Raw genomic sequence first — 22,859 nt, 5'->3', positions numbered from 1 at the left:
CAAAGAAAAAAAAATAACTCTAGCTTTAACCGTTTTGCTCACAGTGCGATTTGAGTACAATTATATATGAAATTTTGTTTTTGCGCTATCATGTATCGCATTATTTATATATGATGATGATATTTTTTTCATTTCTGATGGTTGCATACTAAACTTCAGGCAATGACAAAAAAAGGAGCCAAAAATGAACTCTTAATCTTGAAAATTAAGCGCGCTGTGATTTTTTTGGAAAAAAATATTTTTTCCACTTCCGCGCTCACTCCGAGACCCCCCCGGCATACGGGAGACAATTTTTATTATACCCCTTCGGCGTAAGAGCGTTAAGTTCATAGCTTTGCAGGGTGTAAGGGTTAATGTATGCCTCTTCTGTACTTGAAGTGGGTTGTGGGTGGACTGGAGGTCAAGTTTGATAGGTCTGTTCCCTTTATTCTAAGGGCCAATCCTGTATTGCCATTATCTTATAAAAAACACTTTAGCTAAATATCATACATGAATTTGTGTACCTTTGGAAATTTGTGATGTAAAGAATTTTAAGTGGTGTTAATCAATTAATGAATGAATGAATGCAAGTTAATGCAGGACCTGGATTATAAGTAAAACTACTACGTAATATTACACTGCATATTGTGTATTTTAGTTCTATTTATTCATGTGAGTATAATTAAGACATTTTATCACAAACTCATACCTTACAAATAGCCCACATTCATGGTCTTGAGATGCCCCTTTTCAGTGCAGTCTTGTTAGTACACAAAAGATTGGGGATACATATGCTTATGGATCTCATAATCCACAGATCCACAGCAGATAACTCTCACTTTCATGTACAGTATTAATGGAGACATCACACAGGTTTTTTTTATCAGATTTTCATTTTCCTATAAAAGTTCTTTTTAACTTTGTTATTGAAACTACTGTTAACTATCTATGGGGTTTTTATTTAGTTCTCTGTTTGTATTTTCATCACTCAAAAGATTGTTCAATCCTCTTAGCATAATGTGTATTAAACAGATAAAAGAGTTGAAGGAAACATTGTTCCCCTGTATTTTTGTGTGAAAAGTTAAAATAATCAGAATCAAATATTAACGTGTTAACTGTGATGTGAACAGTATAGTATTTTATTAAAATTTAACACTTTCTCATATAGTACTTGTCAAAATGTTGTACTTCATATACTTGTCAAAATGTTGAAAATATTTTCTTTTACAGGGAGCCATGGTAGGTCTGGTCTGTGGCTTAATTATTACTATGTGGATTGCTTTTGGAAAGCCAAAACCACCACCCCATTTCAAGCCTGTATCTGTTGAAGGATGTGCCAATAATGTCAACAGTACATTGAAAGACTGGTTGTCAGTAGGAACGACCATTGCCCCAGTTGATGTGTGGGATTTTGAAAATATTACTCTTGAAAATAGTACCTATGATCAAGATGTGTTAAGTTCTTCTTCATTCTTGAGTCTGTTATCAGAAGAAGGAAATTCTACTGATAGGATTTTGATGAAATCTGCTGTACCTGTAAATTTGACTACAGTCTATTATCCAAAATCTGGTTTTAATGAGACTAATCCAGATGGTCAAAAGAGGTAAGACCCATAGAAAATAGTTTGAATGCTATAAGAGAAGTCAGGATAAAATTATTAAAGTTCATATTTCTGTGTAGTAGAGTGTTTACAATTTGTATTGAAAACTAGTAGTACAACTGGCACATAAAGTGTACCCTACTTAAGGCATTTAGTAGCCTTGGCATAGCCCTTGTCTTTCTGAATTATCTTTATTATTGTTATTACAGGTGGGGTTCACTAATCCAACACCACTGGGAACTGAGGAGTCTGGATTAGTAAACATTTTGACTTAAATAATGATTACCCCTAAACACAAGCTATCCACCACCTCATTTCTTTAAAAAATTAATATTCAACATTGTTTAATGTTTGAACCAAATTTTTACTCCAAAAAAATTATTACTTCCACTATATTTACTGTCGATGGATGGTGTCTTTTCAGTGTTGTTACCATACCTTTTCTTTTCATTAAATGTCAAAATTTTCATTTCCAAGGGTTAGCAAACAAATTCTTTTCATTAAATAGCCATTATGCAGGTTACTGTATGTATATTCACTTATGTAAGTTCAATATAAAAAAAGCCTGTTCTACAAACAGTGTCTTCATTATGTCTTAGTATGTACAGGTGGTTGCATTTTATATATTGCATGGAAAATAAAGCCTAGGAAAAATAGGCTTAGTTCGTTTTATGCTCATAATTACAAACAAGTTGAAATATCTGAAACTATGAAAATTGTGTGTATTATTCTTCATGATGGCCAAAGATGTATCCATTTATCTTTAAATACTGGGGAATACCAATCTAAGTTTTTAATGCAGTATTTTTTTGTTTTCAGCTTTAGGTGAATTTATTTAATTTTTCTTTTGCAGTAAGTCATTTCTACTCAATCTTTACGCACTATCTTATATGTGGGTTGCTGGAATTGGCTTCTTCATAACCCTTACTGTGGGTCTCCTAGTCAGTCTTGCTACTGGTGGAAATGATATTCTTGATGAAGACTTGTATTCCAGCTGGGTGATTCCCTTAGAAACCAGCCCAAATGATGAGTCTGCTTATTTGGAAAAGGTGACTTAATCTGTTTGTGTTTTCTACATATAGTTTGTTTTTATTGGTTTTAATTAAGAGTACAGTGGTGTGTGCATCGTCAGTTTTCCTGTTGGTAATGTTTTTTTAACAGCATCTCAAACTTTTAGTTCTTTTTCAGGTATAACACTGAAGGAAATAATGGTACTTACATGTTTATGGAAATGTAGAGTATTATGAATTAGAAACTTTAATGTAAGAGACTTCTAAGTAGTTCTGTAAACAAGCTTATATTAATGGGTTTTAGCTTAAAACTACAATACATTATGGTTGGGTTTTTATTCATTTTGTTTTCCAAGTCATGGCAGGAGAAATGAGATGCTTAACCCTTAATAGCCTAAGTGGTATTTCAGAAATCGTCTCCCGTATGCCGGCGTGGTTCGGGAGTGAGCGCCAAAGCGGAAAAAAGTTTTTTTTTTTAAATCATATATTGGAATATATGACCACGAAAAAAAATTTCATATATAATTGTATACAAATCGCGCTGTGAGCAAAACGGTTAAAGCTAATGAGTTAATTTTTTTATTGTACACTAAATTGCGATCATTTTGGTATATAACAAATTGTAAAACGATCAAAGCAACACAGAGAAAATATTATCACAATATGCTGCATGAATTCGTAACGTGCGGACGTAAAAAAGTTTTTTTCAAAAATTCACCATAAATCGAAATATTGTGCTAGAGACTTTCCATTTGTTGCAAAATGAAGGTAATTGATTGAATATTACTAAACTGTAAGTGTTGTAGCTTACAATTGCAGTTTTCGACCATTTTGGTTGAGTTAAAGTTGACCGAAGATTGAATTTTTTCTATTTATCGTGATTTATATGAAAATATTTCAAGACTGACAAAAGCTACAACCATGAGTTATTTTTTGTTTTATTCTACATGAAATTGTGCACATTTTTATACATAATGCTTTATGTAATGGCTAATGTAAAACGGTGCAAAAATTACGACAATCGGACAAAAGAATTTCCAATTTTTTCAGCAGTTACTGCGCAGACATCAGGAAAAAGATTTTTTCAAAAATTCACCATAAATCGAAATATTGTCCTAGAGACTTCCAATTTGTTGCAAAATGAAGGTAATTGATTGAATATTGCTAGAATGTAAGAGTTTTTTTCTACCATTTCGGTTGAGTCAAAGTTGACCAAAGGTTAAAATTTTGGCACTTATCGTTATTTATATGAAAATATTTCAAAACTGATAAAAGCTACAAGCATAGGTTGTTTGTTGTTGTATTCTACATGAAATTGTGCACATTTTCATATAAAAAACTTTATGTAACAGCTAATATAAAACGGTGCAAACATTACGACAATCGGACGAAAAAATTTCTGATTTTTTCAGCAGAGTTACCGCTCGGACGTAAGGAAAAAGTTTTTTTTTTTTTTTTCAAAAATTCACCATAAACCAAAATATTGTGCTAGAGACTTCCAATTTGTTGTAAAATGAAGGTAAATGATTGAATATTACTAGAATGAATGTGTTTTAGCTTACAAATTCATATTCATATTCATTACAATTGCGTTTTCAACCATTTCTGTCGAGTCAAAGTTGACCGAAAGTTGAAATTTTGACACTTATTGTTATTTATGTGAAAATATTTCAAAATTGATAAAAGCTACAACCATGGGTTGTTTATTGTTGTATTCTACATGAAATTGCACACATTTTCATATATAAAACTTTATGTAACGGCTAATGTAAAATGGTGCAAACAATACGACAATCGGACAAAAGAATTTCTGATTTTTTTGTCAGTTACCGCGCCGATGTAAAAAAAAAGTTTTTTTCAAAAATTCACCATAAATCGAAATATTGTGCTTGAGACTTCCAATTTGTTGCAAAATGAAGATAAATGATTGGATATTACTAGAATGTAAGAGTTTTAGCTTAAAATTGCATTTTTCAACCATTTCGGTTGAGTCAAAGTTGACCGAAGGTTGAAATTTTGGCACATCATTATTTATATGAAAATATTTCAAAACTGATTAAAGCTACAACCATGGGTGGTTTGTTGTTGTATTCTACATGAAATTGCACACATTTTCATATCTAAAACTTTATGTAACGGCTAATATAAAACGGTGCAAACATTACAACAATCGGACGAAAGAATTTCTGATTTTTTCGTCTAGAGTTGTCGCGCGGACGTAAGGAAAAAGTTTTTTCAAAAATTCACCATAAATCAAAATATTGTGCTAGAGACTTCCAATTTGTTGCAAAATGAAGGTAAATGATTGAATATTACTAGAATGTAAGAGTTTTAGCTTAAAATTGCATTTTTCAACCATTTTGGTCGAGTCAAAGTTGACCGAATGTTGAATTGTTCAGATATGTAATACAAACCTTTCGGTCCTTTAACAATAGGAATGTACTTACGGCGTAGCTGGAATTACGACCGTTGAATCTTGAACAAGGTGGTTAGGCAATTACTACCGTGGGGCAGGCTAGCCTGCCCAGATGTAAACACTCCACTTTGCTTTCGGCCGTCTTCCGATGAAGATGTGTGTTTGATCTCTGGCTGACTGGTTGTTGATCTTTTTTCCCAGTGGGATCCTTTTGGTTTATTTTTTGTATTTAGATAATTATGCGTATACAGTGTTTGATATTAATACTAAACAAAGGTTTGTCCTTGGTTTTTCAATTAATATACAAACCAACTTTTTGTGATAGCCTTTGTAACCGCCCCTCTACTTGTGTTAAGAGTCAGCGGCTAAGGTATGCCAACATATTATTTACATTCTTTTGCCCTTTAACACTGGCTCAGACCTGCATGAGGACGAGATATGTATATATCGCGTGGATGAGACATGTATTTAACGTAAGTGATATTGATCCTGTAATGGGACTTTTATTCATCCGGAAATTACGCTTATGCTTGGGAATTACCAAGGGAACTTCAAAGGTTTGTCTGTTTTGTTGTTATGGTAATTTCTCTTCTTCTTCCTTTCACTTACTATCAGAAGAAGGTAGAAGGATGGGTGTGCGGTGTTGATGTTGGGGGGATCTCCTCTCACTTCGGGGGGCGGTGCCCTTGGATGCGTGAGGAGTACAGTGGTACCTCGGGATACGAAATTAATCCGTTCCGAGGCGGCCTTCGTATCATGAGTTTCGTATCTTGAACCACGTTTTACATGTAAAATACCTAATCTGTTCCAAGCCCTACAAAAACACCCCAGTAAATTATATTTCCAGGCCTACAACACATTCTAGGGTTACGACACCGATCCGACGGAAGAAATATGACTCCAAAAAGGCAAAATACTGTACATACATGAGTAATATTCAACTGCATGTAATGTTCAACCCCATTTTTACTGCATATATTAGGACTTTAGCATATGTCCCTTAGCAATAAGCCTAGCCTATGTTAGCAGTTGCTACTGTAGCCTAGTCTATGATTCTGACATCTAAATCTAAGAAGCTAAAAGCTTAGAATATGCCAATAGTAAAATGTATAAATAATCAGTATGTACTAATTTCAAATAATTATTAATTAATCATTAACTATAATATACAAACAAACAAACAAAAAACCTTTCAATCGTTTGTTTACATTCAGCTCTTATGAGTACTGAACGATCGCCAAGCAATCACTTTTCCTAGGACACAGTAAGCCATAAATTTTCATTAGTATCTCTCTTCAACTAATGAAACTACCAAACAGTATAGTAACCATTCATTTCTATTCTTTATTCTATCTTTACCTAATGGAGATACCGAATTACTGACAGCTATAATGAAACATATGCGTAATATTAAAACAGAAGAAGAATTCTAGAAAATACGTATTTGTTGGCTTCGATGATAGCAGTCTGATTTATTTTATATTTTATGATATCTAATTCACAATTTTTTTATTAAATGTATTGCATGTACTCATTTCAAATAATTATTAAGTAACCATCAACTATAATAAACAATCAAACAACAACAAAAACTTCCAAACTTCTGTTTACATCCAGCACTTACGAGTACCGAACGATCGCCAAGCAATCGTTTTTCCTAGCACACAGTAAGCCATAAATTTTCATTATCTCTCTTCAACTACTGAAACTACCAAACAGTATAATAACCATTCATTTCTATTCTTTATTCTATCTTTACCTAAGTTTTTTTTTTATTAAATGTATTGCATGAATAAGTTTTTCAATTTACAGCATCCTTTTACCAATAGAATACATAGAGCACAAGGGGTAGATGGTGACCAATAGGAGAGCAGTATCTTATGGGGGGACTAGTATCAGGAACCAATGGGAGAGCGGGAGGATGGTGGTGAGTTTACTCAGTTGGTGGCGCGCAAGTTTTAAAATTGTTCTCGGTGGTCCGGGCGAATCTCGGGACTTTACAGCAACAACCTTCCGTAACTTGAACTATTTTCATATGTAGAGCCAAAAAAATCTTCGTATTTGCTTTCGTATCTCGAGTTTTTCGTAAGTTGAGCCTTTCGTATGTCGAGGTACCACTGTATCCTCATTACTTTAATATTGTTCCGATACGTAATACAAACCCTCGGTCCTTTAACAATAGAAAGGTAACTAGCGGCAACTGGGACGGTCGTAAGCTTTGAACAGAGGAGAACGGTAGTAACTGCTTGTCCGATCGTGCGTGGCGTGAAGAATCACTTTTGCTTTCGGCCGTGGTGTGACAGGACGTGCTCGTCATCGCTCTGCCCGCTATTTCGTCGTGTGCTTTGAAAGTTTTACAATTTCTTCTTACTGGTTTGTTAGTGGTTGTGAATGAAATTGTAAGTACTCTTTTCATTTTTTCATTATTATTATTATTGTGAAAGTGAATAATGGATCTGGAAGAGCTTTCGCCGCGCCCACCGGTTGCCCGTAGAGTGTGTCCCGGGCTGGAGGGGCGTAAATGCAGCGGATTTCGCTCTTTCCCAGAAATAGATCCACATGAATTGTGTTACGGTGCCGGTGGGCGAGAATGCTCCCGGGCCAAACCATGCAATGTTTGTGAAAGTTAGTCCGAGGCGCAGTGGGGCTGTATAAGGGTAGGAAGAGGCGTAGATCGACCAAGGAGTCGTCGGAAAGCTCTCCAGCGACTCCTTTGGTGACGGATACCTCGTCATCCTTCCTGCCCCCAGCTCAGCCCCCACGGTTTGCGCCTTCCCCTGCGGGGGGGTTTCGGAGTCCTACTCCTCACTCGATCCGTCGAGTGTGGAGGAGGGCGCTCGATACCCGGATGTTCAACTGTATTCGGGGTCTTCTGTCCGCTCTGGGTGGGTTCGTCCTCCCCCAAGCGCGAGGTGCCCCTCTAAATGACCCGACTTTTCCTTCCTCAGGTGTGCCTTCTGTGAGTGACGACCTTGGGCAGGTGTGGGCGTCGTTGGGACTGCAGGGCGCTCCCAGATCCAGGGCTTAATTCAGCGTTTGGCGGGGTCGGCAGTGGTTACTCATGGAGGAGTAGTGACAACTACGACAACTACCTTGTCTACTCCAGCGTACGCCACCCCTCCTCATGTGGTGCATACGCAGCACATTGCTTCGGTGACTCCGACAGCATCATTCAATGCCGATTGCTGCCGTGCCAAGGAGGGGCGTGCCACCTCCACCTGGTTTCTATGTGCTGCCGACCCCGACTTTCGCTGTCCAAAGAGTTCTCCCCTGGACCTGCCGCCTGTCCCTTATGATTGAAGCTGGCTGAGTTTGAGATGCTGGTGCGCCTGACTATGCTGCCGTACCTGCCGCTGATGTTGCTGGCCCAGCCGCTCGCGCCGCTCCTGTGAGGCGCGCTGTGCGTGACGCTCCTGCTGTTGCTGGTCCTGATGTTGCTGGTCCTGCTGGTGCTGGTCCTGCTGTTGCTGGTCCTGCTGTTGATGTTCCTGCCGTGCCTGCCCCTGCCCACGTCGTGTCTCGTCATGGAAGTGCTGCCCCGGACAGGTTCAGTCGGGGCGTGTTGCTTCGGCAATTGGCCCAGCTTTTCCGTGATGGAAGACCTGACATCCGTCCTGAGAGAGCTGATAAGAAGAGGAAGAAGAAGAGGAGGGTGTCGTCGTCGTCTTCATCATCGTCTTCGTCGTCTGTTGCCGCCTCTCCCCCTTCGACTTCTAAGGCTTCCAAGCCGAAGAAGAAGAAGGCTGCCTCCCCCCCCCCCCCCACCCACCCCCCCCCCCCCCCCAAGAAGGCTCCTTCGGGACCTTCGAAGGGCCCTCCCGTCTACTCCGGTGTGACGGGGGGTTCTCTGCTGGTCCTCCTGTTCCCTCGGGAACGGGGCCCGTCTCCTCTTCTGAGAAGAAGACGACGGGGACCAAGGGTGTGCTGGCTACCGCTGGTACATCCTCGCCTGGTCTTGGTAGCTCTGCTGCTACGTCAGGTACCGGCTCGGCTTCTCGTCCGCGAGAAGTTCCGAGTGTACGGTCTCTCTGGTGACCGTGCAGCCAAAGTTAAGACGGCCTGAGTTCGCTCAGCGTCATGACCGAGGCACGGAGCAGAAGACTGTCGAAAGTCGCACAGGCGACTCTCGCCAGACCAGCGGCCGCTCTCGTAGCGACCAGCCGGTACCTCGGGTGGACGTGACGGTCTCTGACCGGCCACGGGTTGAGGCTGGGAAGAGGTCCCCTCGACCGACGGTACCAGCCTCGGCTGGTACCAGCGGTTTTGACGTGCCGCGAGGACGCTCACCGGCTCACCGGTCTCACCGCGAAAGCGAACTCTGCAGATCACCTGACCGCCGCTCCCACAGGGACTGGACGGAGCCGGGGGCCAGCAGCAGCTCGTCTGACGCACGGGACCGGGGTCGACGTGCTCAGTCGAGCCGCTCGCCACAGGTGAGCGGCACTGGCCAGGCTGCAGAGCGATCCCCACCGCGGGTGGTGTTCGGCTGCAGCCCCCCACGTACGCTGGTCCTGCCAGCGAGCGGGGGGGGGGAGCGTCAGGTCTGCCTCTCCACTACCTTCAACTTCCTCGGGGTACACCGGGAAGAGCGAGGTAGCTAGGAGTGATCGTGAGAGGTGCGCCGCTCACGATCCCGTCACGATGCTGCACCGTGCCAGGTATGTTCTTAGGACCAGCAGGTCGTACGCGCAAGTGACTGGAGGCGACCGTCAAGGGTCTGTGCTGTTCCTCCTTCTGAAGGAGGAGGGTCTCGAGAGCTGCTCTTGTTGGAGGGACTGGACGGTCCTACTCCTCAGGACGCTGTAACTCCCGAGATCCAGAGGAACTTTGCCCAGGTTATTGCGCTGATTCGTCAGCACAACGACCTGGGGGAAGGATCGCCGCTACCACCATCCGAGCGTCCCGGCTCGAGTCATTTTGGGGCCCGAAGAGGGAACCCAAATTGACGGTGGGACCAGGTAGAGAATTTTGTCTCAGGACGAGAGGATTCGCTTAAGTCAGGACAGTCTTCCAAGCTACTTCCTCCTCCTCTGCAGCGACAGCGGAAGTTCTACGTGCCTTCAGTGGATCCAATACCGCCCAAACAGGTTAACCCGGAGCTAGCTAGGCTAACTCCAGGTGTGTCCCTGCAGCAGCTCCTGTCGGAGAACTTGTGGTTCTCGCAGCAGGAGGCACTGGGCCTGGAAGCTACCGCTATGGCAGCATTCCAGGCAGTCTCTTGGTTGGATCTGTGGTCCCTCACAGTATCCAAGGTCGCGGCCGACTCTGGGGGCGCTGCCCTCGAAGACGACCCCGACTTCAGGAGACTGTGCCAGTCTGGAGGTAGGGCCATCTCCTACCTCGCCCATCAGACGGCAAACCTGTGGGCCAACTTGGTTCTCCGTCGTAGGGACGCTGTCCTTACACGAGTAGCCAAGGGGGCTGGGCGTGAGGTGGTAAATGGACTCCGTAATGGAAGAGTTCCTCGGCTCTCTTTCCTGGAGAGATGGTGGACGCTGCGGTGGAGAGACGGCGCACTGATGACAGTGACCGTTGGTTCAACAGGCAGTTACGAAGGTTTCTGGGCAACCTCGTGCAACTGCGGCTAAGCCTAAGAGTTTAGCTAGCGCTTCCTCGGCTGCTAAGACGGCTGCTCCATCGAAGCCCCGAGGAAAGACTCTTCCTGCTTCAACTTCTGGTAAAGGAGGCCGTAACCAGCCCTCCTCCCAGCCCTCCTCCCAGCCCTCCTTTCCCCGAGGAGGTGCTGGGAAGAGGTGGAAACGCTAGGGACGGCGTTCCCCCTCACCTGCTGCCGGAAGTGGGGGGGTGCCTAGCGAGCCATTGGGCAACTTGGCAGCGCTACGGTGCCAAGACCTGGATAGTAGACGTCCTTCGGGAGGGATATCTACTACCCTTCGAATCTCGGCCACCCCTCACCTCGAACCCGGTCCATCTTCAGTCTTATGTACAAGGATCTTCAAAGGACGACGCTCTTCGACAGGAGATCAAGACCATGCTGACCAAACGAGCTGTAGAAGTCGTAGTAGATTGGTCACTGGGCTTTTACAGCCGCCTTTTCTTAGTGGAAAAGGCATCGGGGGGCTGGCGCCCGGTGATAGATCTCTACGCACCGCTGAACCGATTTGTTCGCCAGACTCGGTTCAAGATGGAGACGGCACGTTTCCGTGCTCGACTCCATCAGGGAGAACGATTTCATGCTTTCGGTGGACTTGAAGGATGCGTATTTTCAAATACCCATCCATCAGTCCTCCAGAAAGTACCTCCGCTTCATCTTCGACAGGACGGTGTACCAAATTCAGGGCACTTTGCTTCGGTCTGTCAACCGCCCCACCAGGTGTTCATGATGAGTGTTCACTGTGTCCTGCTTGGGCCCATTCGCACGGGATACGTCTTCTGAGGTATCTCGACGATTGGCTGGTCCTGGCGAGCTGCTGCTCGCAGTTGCTGCAGGACAGGGATCGACTTCTAAAGTTTTGTCGCGATCTGGGGATCGTGATAAACTACGAGAAGTCCGATCTCGAACCCAAGCAGAAGATGAAGTACCTGGGTATGCTGATCGATACGGTAGCAGCTCAAGTTCGCCCCGCAGACTTGAGGATCAGCAGATTCAGGGAGGCAGCCGGCCGGTTCCTGTCGCGGCAGGAACAGGCAGCTCAGCAATGGCAAGTCGTGATCGGCCACCTGTCGTCACTCGAGAAGTTAGTTCCTCACGGACTGTCTCACCTGTGGTTTCTCCAGTGGAGACTAAGGGAGAGTTGGTCACAGGTAAAGGATCCACCTTACTTCCCCGTGTCCCTCACGGAGAAGGTGAGGCAGGACCTAGCCTGGTGGCTCGACGACAGGAACCTCTTAAGAGGAGTGCCTCTACGCACTCCCCCCCCCCGGAGATGTTGCTGTTTTCAGACGCATCAACCGAGGGATGGGGCGCACACCTGGAGGAGTTGCTGGCTGCAGGTGTGTGGGACCATCACGACAAGCACCTTCACATCAATGTCCTGGAACTCAAGGCGGCGTTCTACGCTCTCCAAGAATTCCAGGACCGCTTGGTGGGACACTCAGTGGTGTTGATGTGCGACAACACCACAGTAGTGGCATACGTCAACAAGCAGGGGGGCCTAGTGTCTCTCCCGCTACACCAGTTGACCGTGCAGGTGCACGAGTGGGCCACGGCTCACTCAATAGAGCTGTCAGCACGCTACATTCCAGGCAAGAGGAATGTAGTAGCAGACAAGCTCAGCCGTCGGGATCCGGTGATAGGGACCGAGTGGGTCCCTACACCCAGAAGTGGCGGAAAGGGCTCTTCAACCTGTGGGGGCGTCCAGTCATAGACCTGTTCGCCACCCGGCACAACAAAAAACTTCAGGTTTTTTGTTCAGCCGTGCCGGACCCATGGGCAGCTGCAGAGGACGCTCTTCAACACCCCTGGGACAACCTCTTCGTCTACGCCTTTCCTCCCTTTTGTGTGATTCGGAAAGTGATCAGCCGAGCGCTGGTCACTCCCAATCTCAGGATGATCCTGGTGGCTCCCAAACGACCTCAAGCCGTTTGGTATCGGACCTGCTGGCTTCTTCTTGCGGAAGAACCCGCCGGTCCCCCCGATGCCCCAATTGCTGGCACAACCTTCTAGCCCAGCCACACGTAGAACGTACCACCGAGCAGTCCAGTCCCACAACTTCACGCTGGCTGTTATCCACCATCTCTTGCGAACGAGAGGCTTTTCTCGTAGCGCAGCAACAGAGATGGCTGGACATGTCCGACAGTCCTCTGCAGCTGTGTACCAGGGGAAGTGGGCCCGTCTTCTGTGGTTGGTGTCGTAGACGGGGTCTATTACCTACTCCAGAGACCATTCTTCAGCAGGTTAGGTATAGCGGATTTCCTCGTTTTTCTTCGCCGAGAGAAGCTCCTCTCAGTACCACAGTTAAAGGATCTAGAGCCGCCCTGGCTCTTGTCCTAAAACTGAGGGACTGGACATCTCGAACTCGTTCGAGATCTCCTTGCTTTTATGGGAGGAGCTTACGAAAAGGGTCTTGCCCACCAGGGAACTCAGGCGCCCTGAGTGGGATGTGACTCTCGTCCTTAGGAGTTTGACTCGAAGACCATTCGAGCCACTCCGAGAGTCGTCAGACAGGGATCTGACCCTCAAGACCCTCTTCTTGCTGGCCCTCCTGGCATCGGCGAAGAGAGTAGGGGAACTTCATGGTCTTTCCTTCAATGTTAAACATTCCAGGGGATGGGGATCTGTGACGCTCGATTTCGTCCCGAACTTCGTAGCTAAGACTCAGAATCCGTCGATCCCTGACGACAGGTTCGAGTCTTTCACGATCCCCTCCCTAATGGATTTCACCGACAACGATACGGATGAGATGCTGCTTTGTCCTGTGAGGGCGCTACGGCGCTATCTGAAGAGAACTCGGACACCTCAGGACCTGAGTGTCGGACGCCTCTTTGTTAGCACTGGGGTTACCAAGAAAGAAGTATCCAAGAACACACTTTCTTTCTGGCTGCGTGAGGTGATCAGGAGAGCGTACGAGGCTGATGGTAGTGACGACATCTGTAGGCTCCGACCGAGAGCCCACGAAGTCAGAGGTATTGGACCCTCTTTGGCGTTCCGTAAGAACTTCTCCGTGGCGCAGGTCCTGAAGGCAGGTGTCTGGGCCAACCAGACTACCTTCACGTCCTTCTACCTTCGGATATTGCCCACAAGTCCTTGGATACTTTTTCCTTGGGACCTGTGGTGGCTGCTCAACACGTTGTGTAAGCTTACCCAGCACCCGAGCAGGCAGAACAGCATCGATTCCTGGTGTGACTGTAGGAATGAATGTGTGAATGAGAGTGCGACTGGCTTCTCTTCTCCGTCTTTCTCTACCTCTACCTGTGGGCAGAGGGTCACAGTCGTCACCATGCTGGAAAGGAATTTGATGCAGGTAAGCTACTCGACCGAGCCCCAATCTATCCCTTTAGTTAGGGATAGAAGCAAATATCCTCTCCCTCCAACAAGGGGAGGGAGTGGATGCCTACTTGAGACAAACCCATAACTTTATGTTGGCTCTTGTAAAGGAGCAAGTTCTTGCTTGCGGCTGGTACAACGAGATACGCTTGCCTCTCTTTAGTATACTTGGCTCAGAGGTCTGACCATTGATGCCTGCGGTGCACACCCCGATCAATCGGACAGAGGTTTGGATCCCTCCCTTGCTCTTACGACCAGGGAGGCATTCCAAGGTTGGACGAACACCAGTCTGTTCACCAAAAAGACTCAGATTCCTCCCACCAATAAGTGAGTCTTCCTATTGTTAAAGGACCGAGGGTTTGTATTACGTATCGGAACCAATGACAATTTGTCGAAAATTGCATTTTTCCTAACTATACAAACCTGTGGTCCTTTACATATAGTCCCACCTCATACCACCCCTCACTCTGCAACTTTTTGCATGGGCCTAAAGCAAAAGTGATTCTTCACCACGCGCACGATCGGACAAGCAGTTAACTACCGTTCTCCCCTTGTTCGAAGCTTACGACCGTCCTAGCTGCCGCTAGTTACCTTCCTATTGTTAAAGGACCTCAGGTTTGTATAGTTAGGAAAAATGCAATTTTCGACAAATTGTCATTTTTTCCCCTTATTTTACAGACTAGTGGTGATTGTGTTTTCAGCAGTATTGGTTGGATGCTCTTCGTATTGGTTATCCTAACCTTGGAATTGTACCTATGACTCATAGCATGTTGCGTATTGATCCTCGAGTGTGTGTACTGATCCCCTGCTGATAGTCATATTCATTACCACTACTACCCTGGAGTTATGTCACTGGACAAAGCTGTCACGCTGCCCTGTGAGATTATCTACTCCTGATGGTAGAAGTCTGGCAGAAGGAGAAACTGAAGAGGAAGAGAGCTCGTCAAGTGTCGTCATCCTCCCCTTCAAGATCATCATATCTTCATGCCTCCTCCCCTTCAACTTTTAAGGCTTTGCCGTAAAAGAGAAGGTGGTCTCCCCCCCTAGGAAGTCTCGTCACGGGACTTCTAAGAGTCTGTCTCGCTCCGGTGAGACAGGTGGGTCTTCCGCTGGTCCTCCCGTTCCTTCGGGAACGGGGCCCGTCTCTCCTTCCTCGGGGAGGAAGAAGACGGGGACCATGGAGGTACTGGCCACCGCTGGTATCTCCTCTCCTGGTTCCGAAGGTTCCACATCCGGACTGGGAACCATCTCAGCCGCCCGCTTGCGAGCGTTACCGAGTGTACAGTCACCTACAGGTGACCTTGCAGCCAGGTCCAGACTGCTGAGTACGCTCACCGTTTCAGGACCCAGGCACAGAGCGGAAGATGGTAGGAGTCGCTCGGGTGACTCTCGCCAGACCGGCGATTGTCCGGTGCCCAGGGTTGACATGACGTTCCCGCAGGTCCATGCACGCAGAGACCGGTGGAGGCGAGCCATCCAGCCCTATTAATTAATCCTTTTCTTTCAGAGAGGTTCGGCCTCAACGAGGACGGTATCGGCTGTCGCCTGTCAGGTGCACGCTCAGCCCCACCCTGACAACGGTCACGTTCGCGCGACCGACCAGTCTCGGGGGTGGCAGACGCTTCACCTGCCAGGTAAGAGTTTCGTAGCCCTCCTTGAGGAAGCGTTCTCTCCACTGCTTCTCCTGCAGGTCCCTCCGGACAAGTGCAGTTGGGCTGTGTTGCTTCGGCAACTGCCCCAACTCCGTCCTGGATGGAGGACCTGTCAGTTGTCCTGAGGAACTGGCGAAGAGGAAGTCCAGGAAAAAGAGGAAGGTGTCGCTGTCGTCTTCTGCTGCCTCTTACGAGGCCCTCCAGCCGAAGAAGAAGAAGGTATCCTCCTTCCCCCCTAAGAAGTCTCGCTCAGAGACCTCTTAAGGGTCTTTCCCACTCCTGTGGGACAGTTGGTCCTCCTGTTCCTTCGAGAACGGGGCCCATCTCTCCTTCTGCAAAGAAGAAGATGACGGGGACCGGAGGGGTACCGACTAACACCGGTACCTCCTCTCCTGGCGCCAGAGGTTCTGCCTCGACGCCAGGTACCTTCTCGGCCTCTTGTTCGCGAGAAGTACCAAGTGTACAGTCGCCTGCAGGTGACCGTGCAGCCAAGACCCAGGCAAACGAGTTCGCTCGGCGCCAGGATCCAGGCACGGAGTGGAAGACTGGTGGGAGTCGCTCAGGTGACTCCCACCAGGCCAGCGATTGCTCTAGTGGCTGGCCTCGTGGCAAGCCGCCGGTACCCAGGGTTGACGCGATGGTCCCAGACCGGCTGCGGGCTGAGGTGAGGAAGCGGTCCTCTCGGTTGTCTGGACTAGCCTCGGCTGGTCCAAGCGGCGTGACGCGCCGTGAGGACAGGCCTCGCTCCCACCGCGACAGCGGACTGCCGGTCCTCTGACCGCCGCTCCCACCGGGACCGGACGGATAGGGAGACCAGCAGCAGGTCTTCTGATGCTCGGGACTGTCACCGCTGTTCTCGGTCTAGCCGCTCAACCAGGCCTACAGCCCGATCACCACCATGGGTTGGCGAGCGTCAGCAGGCCCCCAAGCACGCCGGTTCTGCTGGTGGGCGAGGGGGGAGCGTTTCTCCGCAAGAAGACCTCTGGTCCAGACCGGCAGCTCGATCGTCACCGTGGGTTGGTGATCGCCTACAGTCCTCCCAGCCTACCAGTTCTGCTGGCAGGCAGGGGAGGTGCGCTCGTAGCAGCTCTCCTTACGCAAGAGACCGACGCTCCGTCTTTGGTCCAGCGCTTCTCCGCAAGAAGACCGCTGGTCCAGACCGGCAGCACAATCATCACCGTGGGTTGGTGATCGCCTACAGTCCTCCCAGCTTATTGGTTCTGTTGGTAGGCAGGGGAGAAGCGCCCGTAGCAGCTCCCCTGGCACAAGAGACCGACGCTCCATTTCGTGGTCCAGCACTTCTCCGCAAGAAGACCGCTGGTCCAGACCTGTAGCTCGATTGCCACCATGGGTTTGTGATTGCCTGCAGTCCTCCCAGCCTACTGGTTCTGCTAGTAGGCAGGGTAGGAACGTCAGGTCTCCCTCACCTGTCCCTTCAACCTCCTCAGGCTACATCGGGAGGAACAAGGCGAACAGGAGTAACAGTGATGAATGCACTTCTTACAGTCCGGCCACGAGCCTGGTTCGGTCTTGGGACCAACAGATCCTCGCTCATGTGGTTGGCGGAGATCGTGGGGGGCTGGCGAGGACAAATGACACTTCCCAGACTCTCGGAGTGACCATCACCGCCGTTCACGTGATGGCCCGGCTGGACCACGCACACAGAGACCGGTGTGGGCTCCCCCTTCAGTCCTCTTGAGAGGTTTCGACCTCGACGAGGACTGGGACGCGTTGGAGGATGGTATCGGCTCTCTCCTGTCAGGTGCTCGCTCAGCCCCACCCAGACGACGGTCACGGTGGCGGCAGACTTTTAGCCTACAGTACGAGTTCGTAACCCTCCTCGGGAAAAGGTTTTCTCCAGACGGTAACGATTTCCTAGCCTCTGAGCGGCCATCACCGCACGGTGATGCTGCCTGTACTCACTTCTCCGACTGCTAGTTCCGCTGGGAAGGCAAGCGAGTACCCAATCTTCCTCCCCCATTCCCTCTCTCCCTATGGCTGAGATGGGAAGGGGAGAGATCCTGCAGAGCGTTCACAGTAGGATTCCACGTCAGGGACTGCGTTCCTGGGGGGACCATCGGGTCCTACTGGACGTAAGTCCCCGTTGTTGAGGAAGGATCTTGTCCCATCCTCGATTTCTATGGGAATCGGGAGGACCACCACCCGATGATCGTATGACGAATTCGGGGGGGTTTCGCTGAGCGCATAGAATTCTTCAGTTTCTAGCACTCTCCGAGTGTTCTGGTCTTCTACGATCTGCAAACACTTGGGTGAAACCACGGTCCATAGTGGGCAAGACGAGAATCCTAGAGAATTGTTACTACGGTAATCGGGAATCTCGCTGAATGTTCGAATTCCAGGAATTTCTAGTATTCGAGAGAAGTACTGCTGCTGAAGGAATATCTCGGGAGGGGCTCAGCCTGGATGGACCTGACGGTCCATCGCCTCAGTAGGCGGCCAACCCCGGGATAGAGAAGAACAGGTGCGAACATCCAGTTCGGCTTGAACTATCGTCTTCAGTATCCTGTTATCATCAAAGAATTCTTCCTTCGGGAAAACTTCTCCTTTGCTCTCTTCATTAGAGAATGAAGGGTGTCGGCTTCCAGTCCTTATTCTTGTTCCTCGAATGGAAGAGAATTTAGGATGGAGGTCTATGTACAGGAACCTACAAATATACTACGTACGTATATTGCCCTCGCGACATGCTTCTGTTATCAGTTGAATTGTCCGAGGTGTAGGCACATACCGTAGTTAACTCTACAGGTTTTGACCGAGACGAATAGTATCTTTTAATTGGACTGCAACTTGGGACTGCCCTGCAACCTCCCAGGAGTTACCAGTTTCGATTTTGAGATACTTATGGTATTGCTACAACAACAACACCTCAGTGTTTGCATTCACCTAAATCCATTTCGATTAAATGCAAATGCTCGAGCGTATTTTTTTTTTTTGCGCTCGATGGTTCTAGCCGAACGCATTCCTTCTTGGAATGGATTACCTGGCAACTCAGGATGACGAGTGAGCGAGAGCTAGCGGTGTATGGGCTGCCTGCTGCAGCCCAGTACCAGCTGGCCCTCCGAGATAGCACAGTCAGATTATGTCTCTCTCCTCTGCAGTGATTGACTACCAAACCAAATCTCTGCCCGGCAATCACAGACTTAGGCCTGTGGTTGGCTGGAATTCTCACATATGTGAATGACATCTCTTCTGCATCACCTTGGACATTGCAAGAATTTTCAGACAGTGATATCTCAATAGACTCGCTATCATCTTTCTGTTTACCGCATGACAACAGAAGTCTATAGCCTAGTCTCCCGCTGCATCGCACCTGCCGCTGTAATAACGCGGAATGATTTCTTCAGACATCTGAGTTTGTCCTCTAAATATATCTTGTATTCGTAGGTGTGCAATTGTTCATTGTTCACCCCAAATTGTAGATGTATAACGGAAGACATCGCCTGTTCCCCACCCTGCCAGCTCTACTTCCAAGTATACATATATAGATGTCCTCCCTGGATAAAGCTGGGAAGAAGATGATGATTCAGTCCATGAGAAGCGGTTCTTCATGTAGTACAATCACTGTGTTTTCATTACTGAAAAGTGCTCCGCTTTCATTGCAACTCCGACTTCTCACCGAACAGCAATGAAGTAGCTGTTTAGCGTTTTCAGTCCTCCGTAAATAACAGGGATTAAGCTGTCTTCGCGGGTTGGTGTTATCGGCGGGACTTTTCTACCTTCAGAATCTTGAGAGTTAACTTCTCTCGATTCGGCTGTGAAGACGTAGGTCTGCATTCACCTATCACCTTTGTCTTCAATGGCACATAGTATTGTTTCTCCTTAGTTGAGATTCAACTGCTATGAGAACTTCTGTCTTGCCATCAGGGACCTCGGTCTCTAGAAGGCAATTGACTTTCGTCTATTGGGCACATGCCTTGAGAGAATCATCATCTCGACTACGCCTTGGATGCATGGACAGTTCGCCTCACACAACCGAATGCAGTCAGTCGGCAGCTGTCGAAGCGTTCAAGACCGTCACAAGCTGCGCTGTGGACTTTGTATCGGTTGATCCAGATCAGTTATTACTTCGTCCTACTGGTGTGTTCCAGTACCCATGACTATCGACACCCACCATGGAGTGTCGGTGTCTTTATCCACTGCGGAGATGACGAGGCCGCGAGAGACTTCGCCGCTGTGGGATACGAGACCGCGAGACACTTCACTGCAGTGGGATATGAGACCGCGAGAGACTTGGCTGCAGACAGATAGACCAGTAGATGAGTACTGGACATCACTCCGAAGAATATGTCGGACAGGAAGATATATAGGTCATTGCGACCATATCCTTCTTTCCCTTTGGGACTGCCCACAGGTCCTTGGAACCTCATTTCCCTGGACCAGTGGTGGATGCTTGCAAGTTGTTTGCTTACCCAGCTCCTTGAAGAGGACAAGTTGCATCTCGTCCATGGTGTGCAGTTGTAGAGGTAAGCAGGATGTGAGAGTGACTGGCTCTCCCCCTTTCACGCCTCATCTCGCCATTCCTCGTCCTTCAGGTTGAGGATAGGACTCGAACTCACACTGGCTGGTCGGACAATTGATGCGGTAAGCCTATACATAAGCATCCTTTTTATGTTTCTTATCAGAATCATAGAAGCAATCCCGCTCCTTCCTCTAGCAAGGGGAGGAAGGAGACTGACAGTAATACAAACCCTTCCCATAACTTTGCATTAATGTCTCCGACGCCAATATTCTTCACAGCCCTTTTTCGGATGAGTCACAATCCCTCACTCATTTCGAAAAGGCCCAGAAGTCTGACTCTTGATCACGCAGCTCCTATACTCCGATCAAGTTGTCAGAGGCAGCAGGGCACTCCTCCTCGCTCCTACGATCAGGAGTAGCAGCCTAGGTGCGCAGAACTCCAGTCAGTTCTAGAGGCTCACTCAGATTCCTCCTACCAATCAGTGAGTCTTCCTATTGTTAAAGGACCGAAAGGTTTGTATTACGTGGAACAAATCACAATTTGTCGAAAATTGTATTTTCCCTAACTATACAAACCTGAAGTCCTTTAACAAATATGCCCACCTCATGCCACCCCTCAATCTGAACCTGGGCCTAAAGGCAAAGTGGAGTGTTTACATCTGGGCAGGCTAGCCTGCCCCACAGTAGTTACTGCCTAACCACCTTGTTCAAGACTCAACGGCCGTAATTCCAGCTACGCCGTAAGTATATTCCTATTGTTAAAGGACCTCAGGTTTGTATAGTTAGGAAAAATACAATTTTCGACAAATTGTGATATTTTGGCACTTATCGTTATTTATATGAAAATATTTCAAAACTGATAAAAGCTACAACCATGGGTTGTTTTTTGTTGTATTCTACATGAAATTGCACACATTTTCACAAATGAAATTCTATGTAATGGTTAATATAAAATTGTGCAAAAATTATGTCAAGTGACAAAATAATTTCTGAGATGTGTCGCTGATGCTTTTTAGTGCAAGAAGAAAGAAATTTGCGATGCCCGCCTGGGTAACGCTTGCAAACAAAACAACAGCTTGATCCGTAACTCCCAGCATCCCTCAAGGCGTGTGATTCAAAATTTTTCGCCAAGTAGGCCTGTAACTATTTTTCCTCGAATATTTAAAAAAAAAAAAATTTGCGTCGACGTATCATATTTCAATTAAGCACCCAACAGACAATTTTCGTCGACGTATAATACGTCCAATAGGCGTTTAAGGGTTAATACTTGACAAAGAAAATCGATAAAAGTGAGACTTGATGTACACACTTTCAGATATGAATTTGACGTTTACACTTGCAGACATGAATTAGTAGACAAAGAAATTTCAGTTGTAGAAACGGGAAATGTAATGTCAATTGTAAAGGGTCCAGAGAAATTATTATAGGGTTCCTGAGAGTTATTATGCACAGATATGAATGTTTGTAGTTTATCCAGTCATTAGATTTTTAGATTTTATATGTTAGCAATAATTAAGGTATTACTATATGTTAAGTAAGATATTTATTCATTACGAAAAATCCTTTGAGGCAGCTTCATTAAAGATAAGAATGTTAACTCAGTGGTCCAGTTGAGTTATATATCAATAGTAATTATGGAGGAATTAGGAAATAAACTAGCTGTGAATGTAAACCAGTTTGACAAATAAGACTAGGAAGAAAAGTTTTGGTTAATAAACACAGGTATTGAATAATTTTGTGTTGGAAAAGTCAAAGGAAGCATTTCACAAAGGGACTATGCTGTAGAAATTTATAAAAGTGAATATCTTATGTTGGAGGCTTGTTCTGCAAATATTTCATTGCTTTACTGCCTTGTTTGAAGTTCCACAAGTAAAGTTGTCTGATGAGAGGACTAATTTTACAAACACCTTGATGGTATTTGTTATAATTCCTTGCAGCTTCTGTTATCCGAGACTCACTTGCTATTCTTAATCTTTATTTAGTTTCTCAGTGAGATTTTAATGAAAATGCATTTAACTTTATTTTTGTCTTGAAATTAGACTTCGTGTTACCTTGCATTGTGTAATATAATGTATGTAATTAAGTTACTGTGCATTTAGCCAAATACTTAAATGCTTGCCTTGATATTCCACCATTTTACTACAAAGTTATGTAATATGGGTTTCTAAAGAACACATGATTTCATGTACAATTTCTGAAGATGAAACCCAAGATTTGCCTGCTTTTTAAACTGTTCTCTAGAGTCTGTTGTGTTTGAGATCTTGAAGGAATATGTGCACCAGATATTGAATCTAACTTTTTTTTTTTTTTTTATTGACTTTTCAGAGTGATATTGGTAATGAGACAGAATTGCACCCGGTTTGTTCACAAGTGCCTTTGACAGCAGCTCCAAGAGAAATTACAAAACTGTGATGACAGAACAAATGAAGGTATGTATGTAATGTGAAAAGCAGAACTTTGCTATTGGTCTTCAAAATATAGTGGTAATATCACCCCTAAGAATTTAAAGAAATGCCAGAAACAAATGTCTCTGAACAGTTTTGTTGTGCGACAGGGGGTCCAGTAACTCTCAAGCTGGCCCTAGTGCCATTAAAAAATGAAAAGGGGAAGTAACCTCAGATAGTGCCAGGTAAAAAACGAAGAGAAGTAACCCCAGGTAAGTTCTTGATACCTGTGAAGTCCTTCTAGAGGGAGATTCCCCTTCCAAACACTAACCTCTTCCTCCCTCTCCTCTCCTGTCTTCCATACACTAACTTTCCACAAAGGTAAAAGTGATAT

The 22,859-nt window shown here is 46.2% G+C and overlaps 1 protein-coding gene across 4 annotated transcripts in view; it reads left to right on the top strand.

Annotated features, from left to right (window-relative positions):
* LOC135202284 (putative sodium-dependent multivitamin transporter) overlaps window positions 1-22,859 on the top strand; it is an 89,985-nt gene that overhangs the window by 48,308 nt on the left and 18,818 nt on the right. For all 4 annotated transcript variants that reach the window (XM_064231591.1, XM_064231589.1, XM_064231590.1 and 1 more), the window contains 3 exons: window positions 1,210-1,583; window positions 2,434-2,629; window positions 22,407-22,510. In XM_064231591.1, the coding sequence (XP_064087661.1) occupies window positions 1,210-1,583; window positions 2,434-2,629; window positions 22,407-22,493 (657 nt within the window). In that variant the 3' untranslated portion in view covers window positions 22,494-22,510. The remainder of the gene's footprint in view (window positions 1-1,209; window positions 1,584-2,433; window positions 2,630-22,406; window positions 22,511-22,859) is intronic.

Source organism: Macrobrachium nipponense, chromosome 30 (assembly GCF_015104395.2).
Source record: "Macrobrachium nipponense isolate FS-2020 chromosome 30, ASM1510439v2, whole genome shotgun sequence".
NCBI classification, from domain to species: Eukaryota; Metazoa; Arthropoda; class Malacostraca; order Decapoda; family Palaemonidae; genus Macrobrachium; species Macrobrachium nipponense.
The sequence above is the reverse complement of the archived record's forward strand: the minus strand, read 5'-3'. Positions and strand labels throughout refer to the sequence as shown.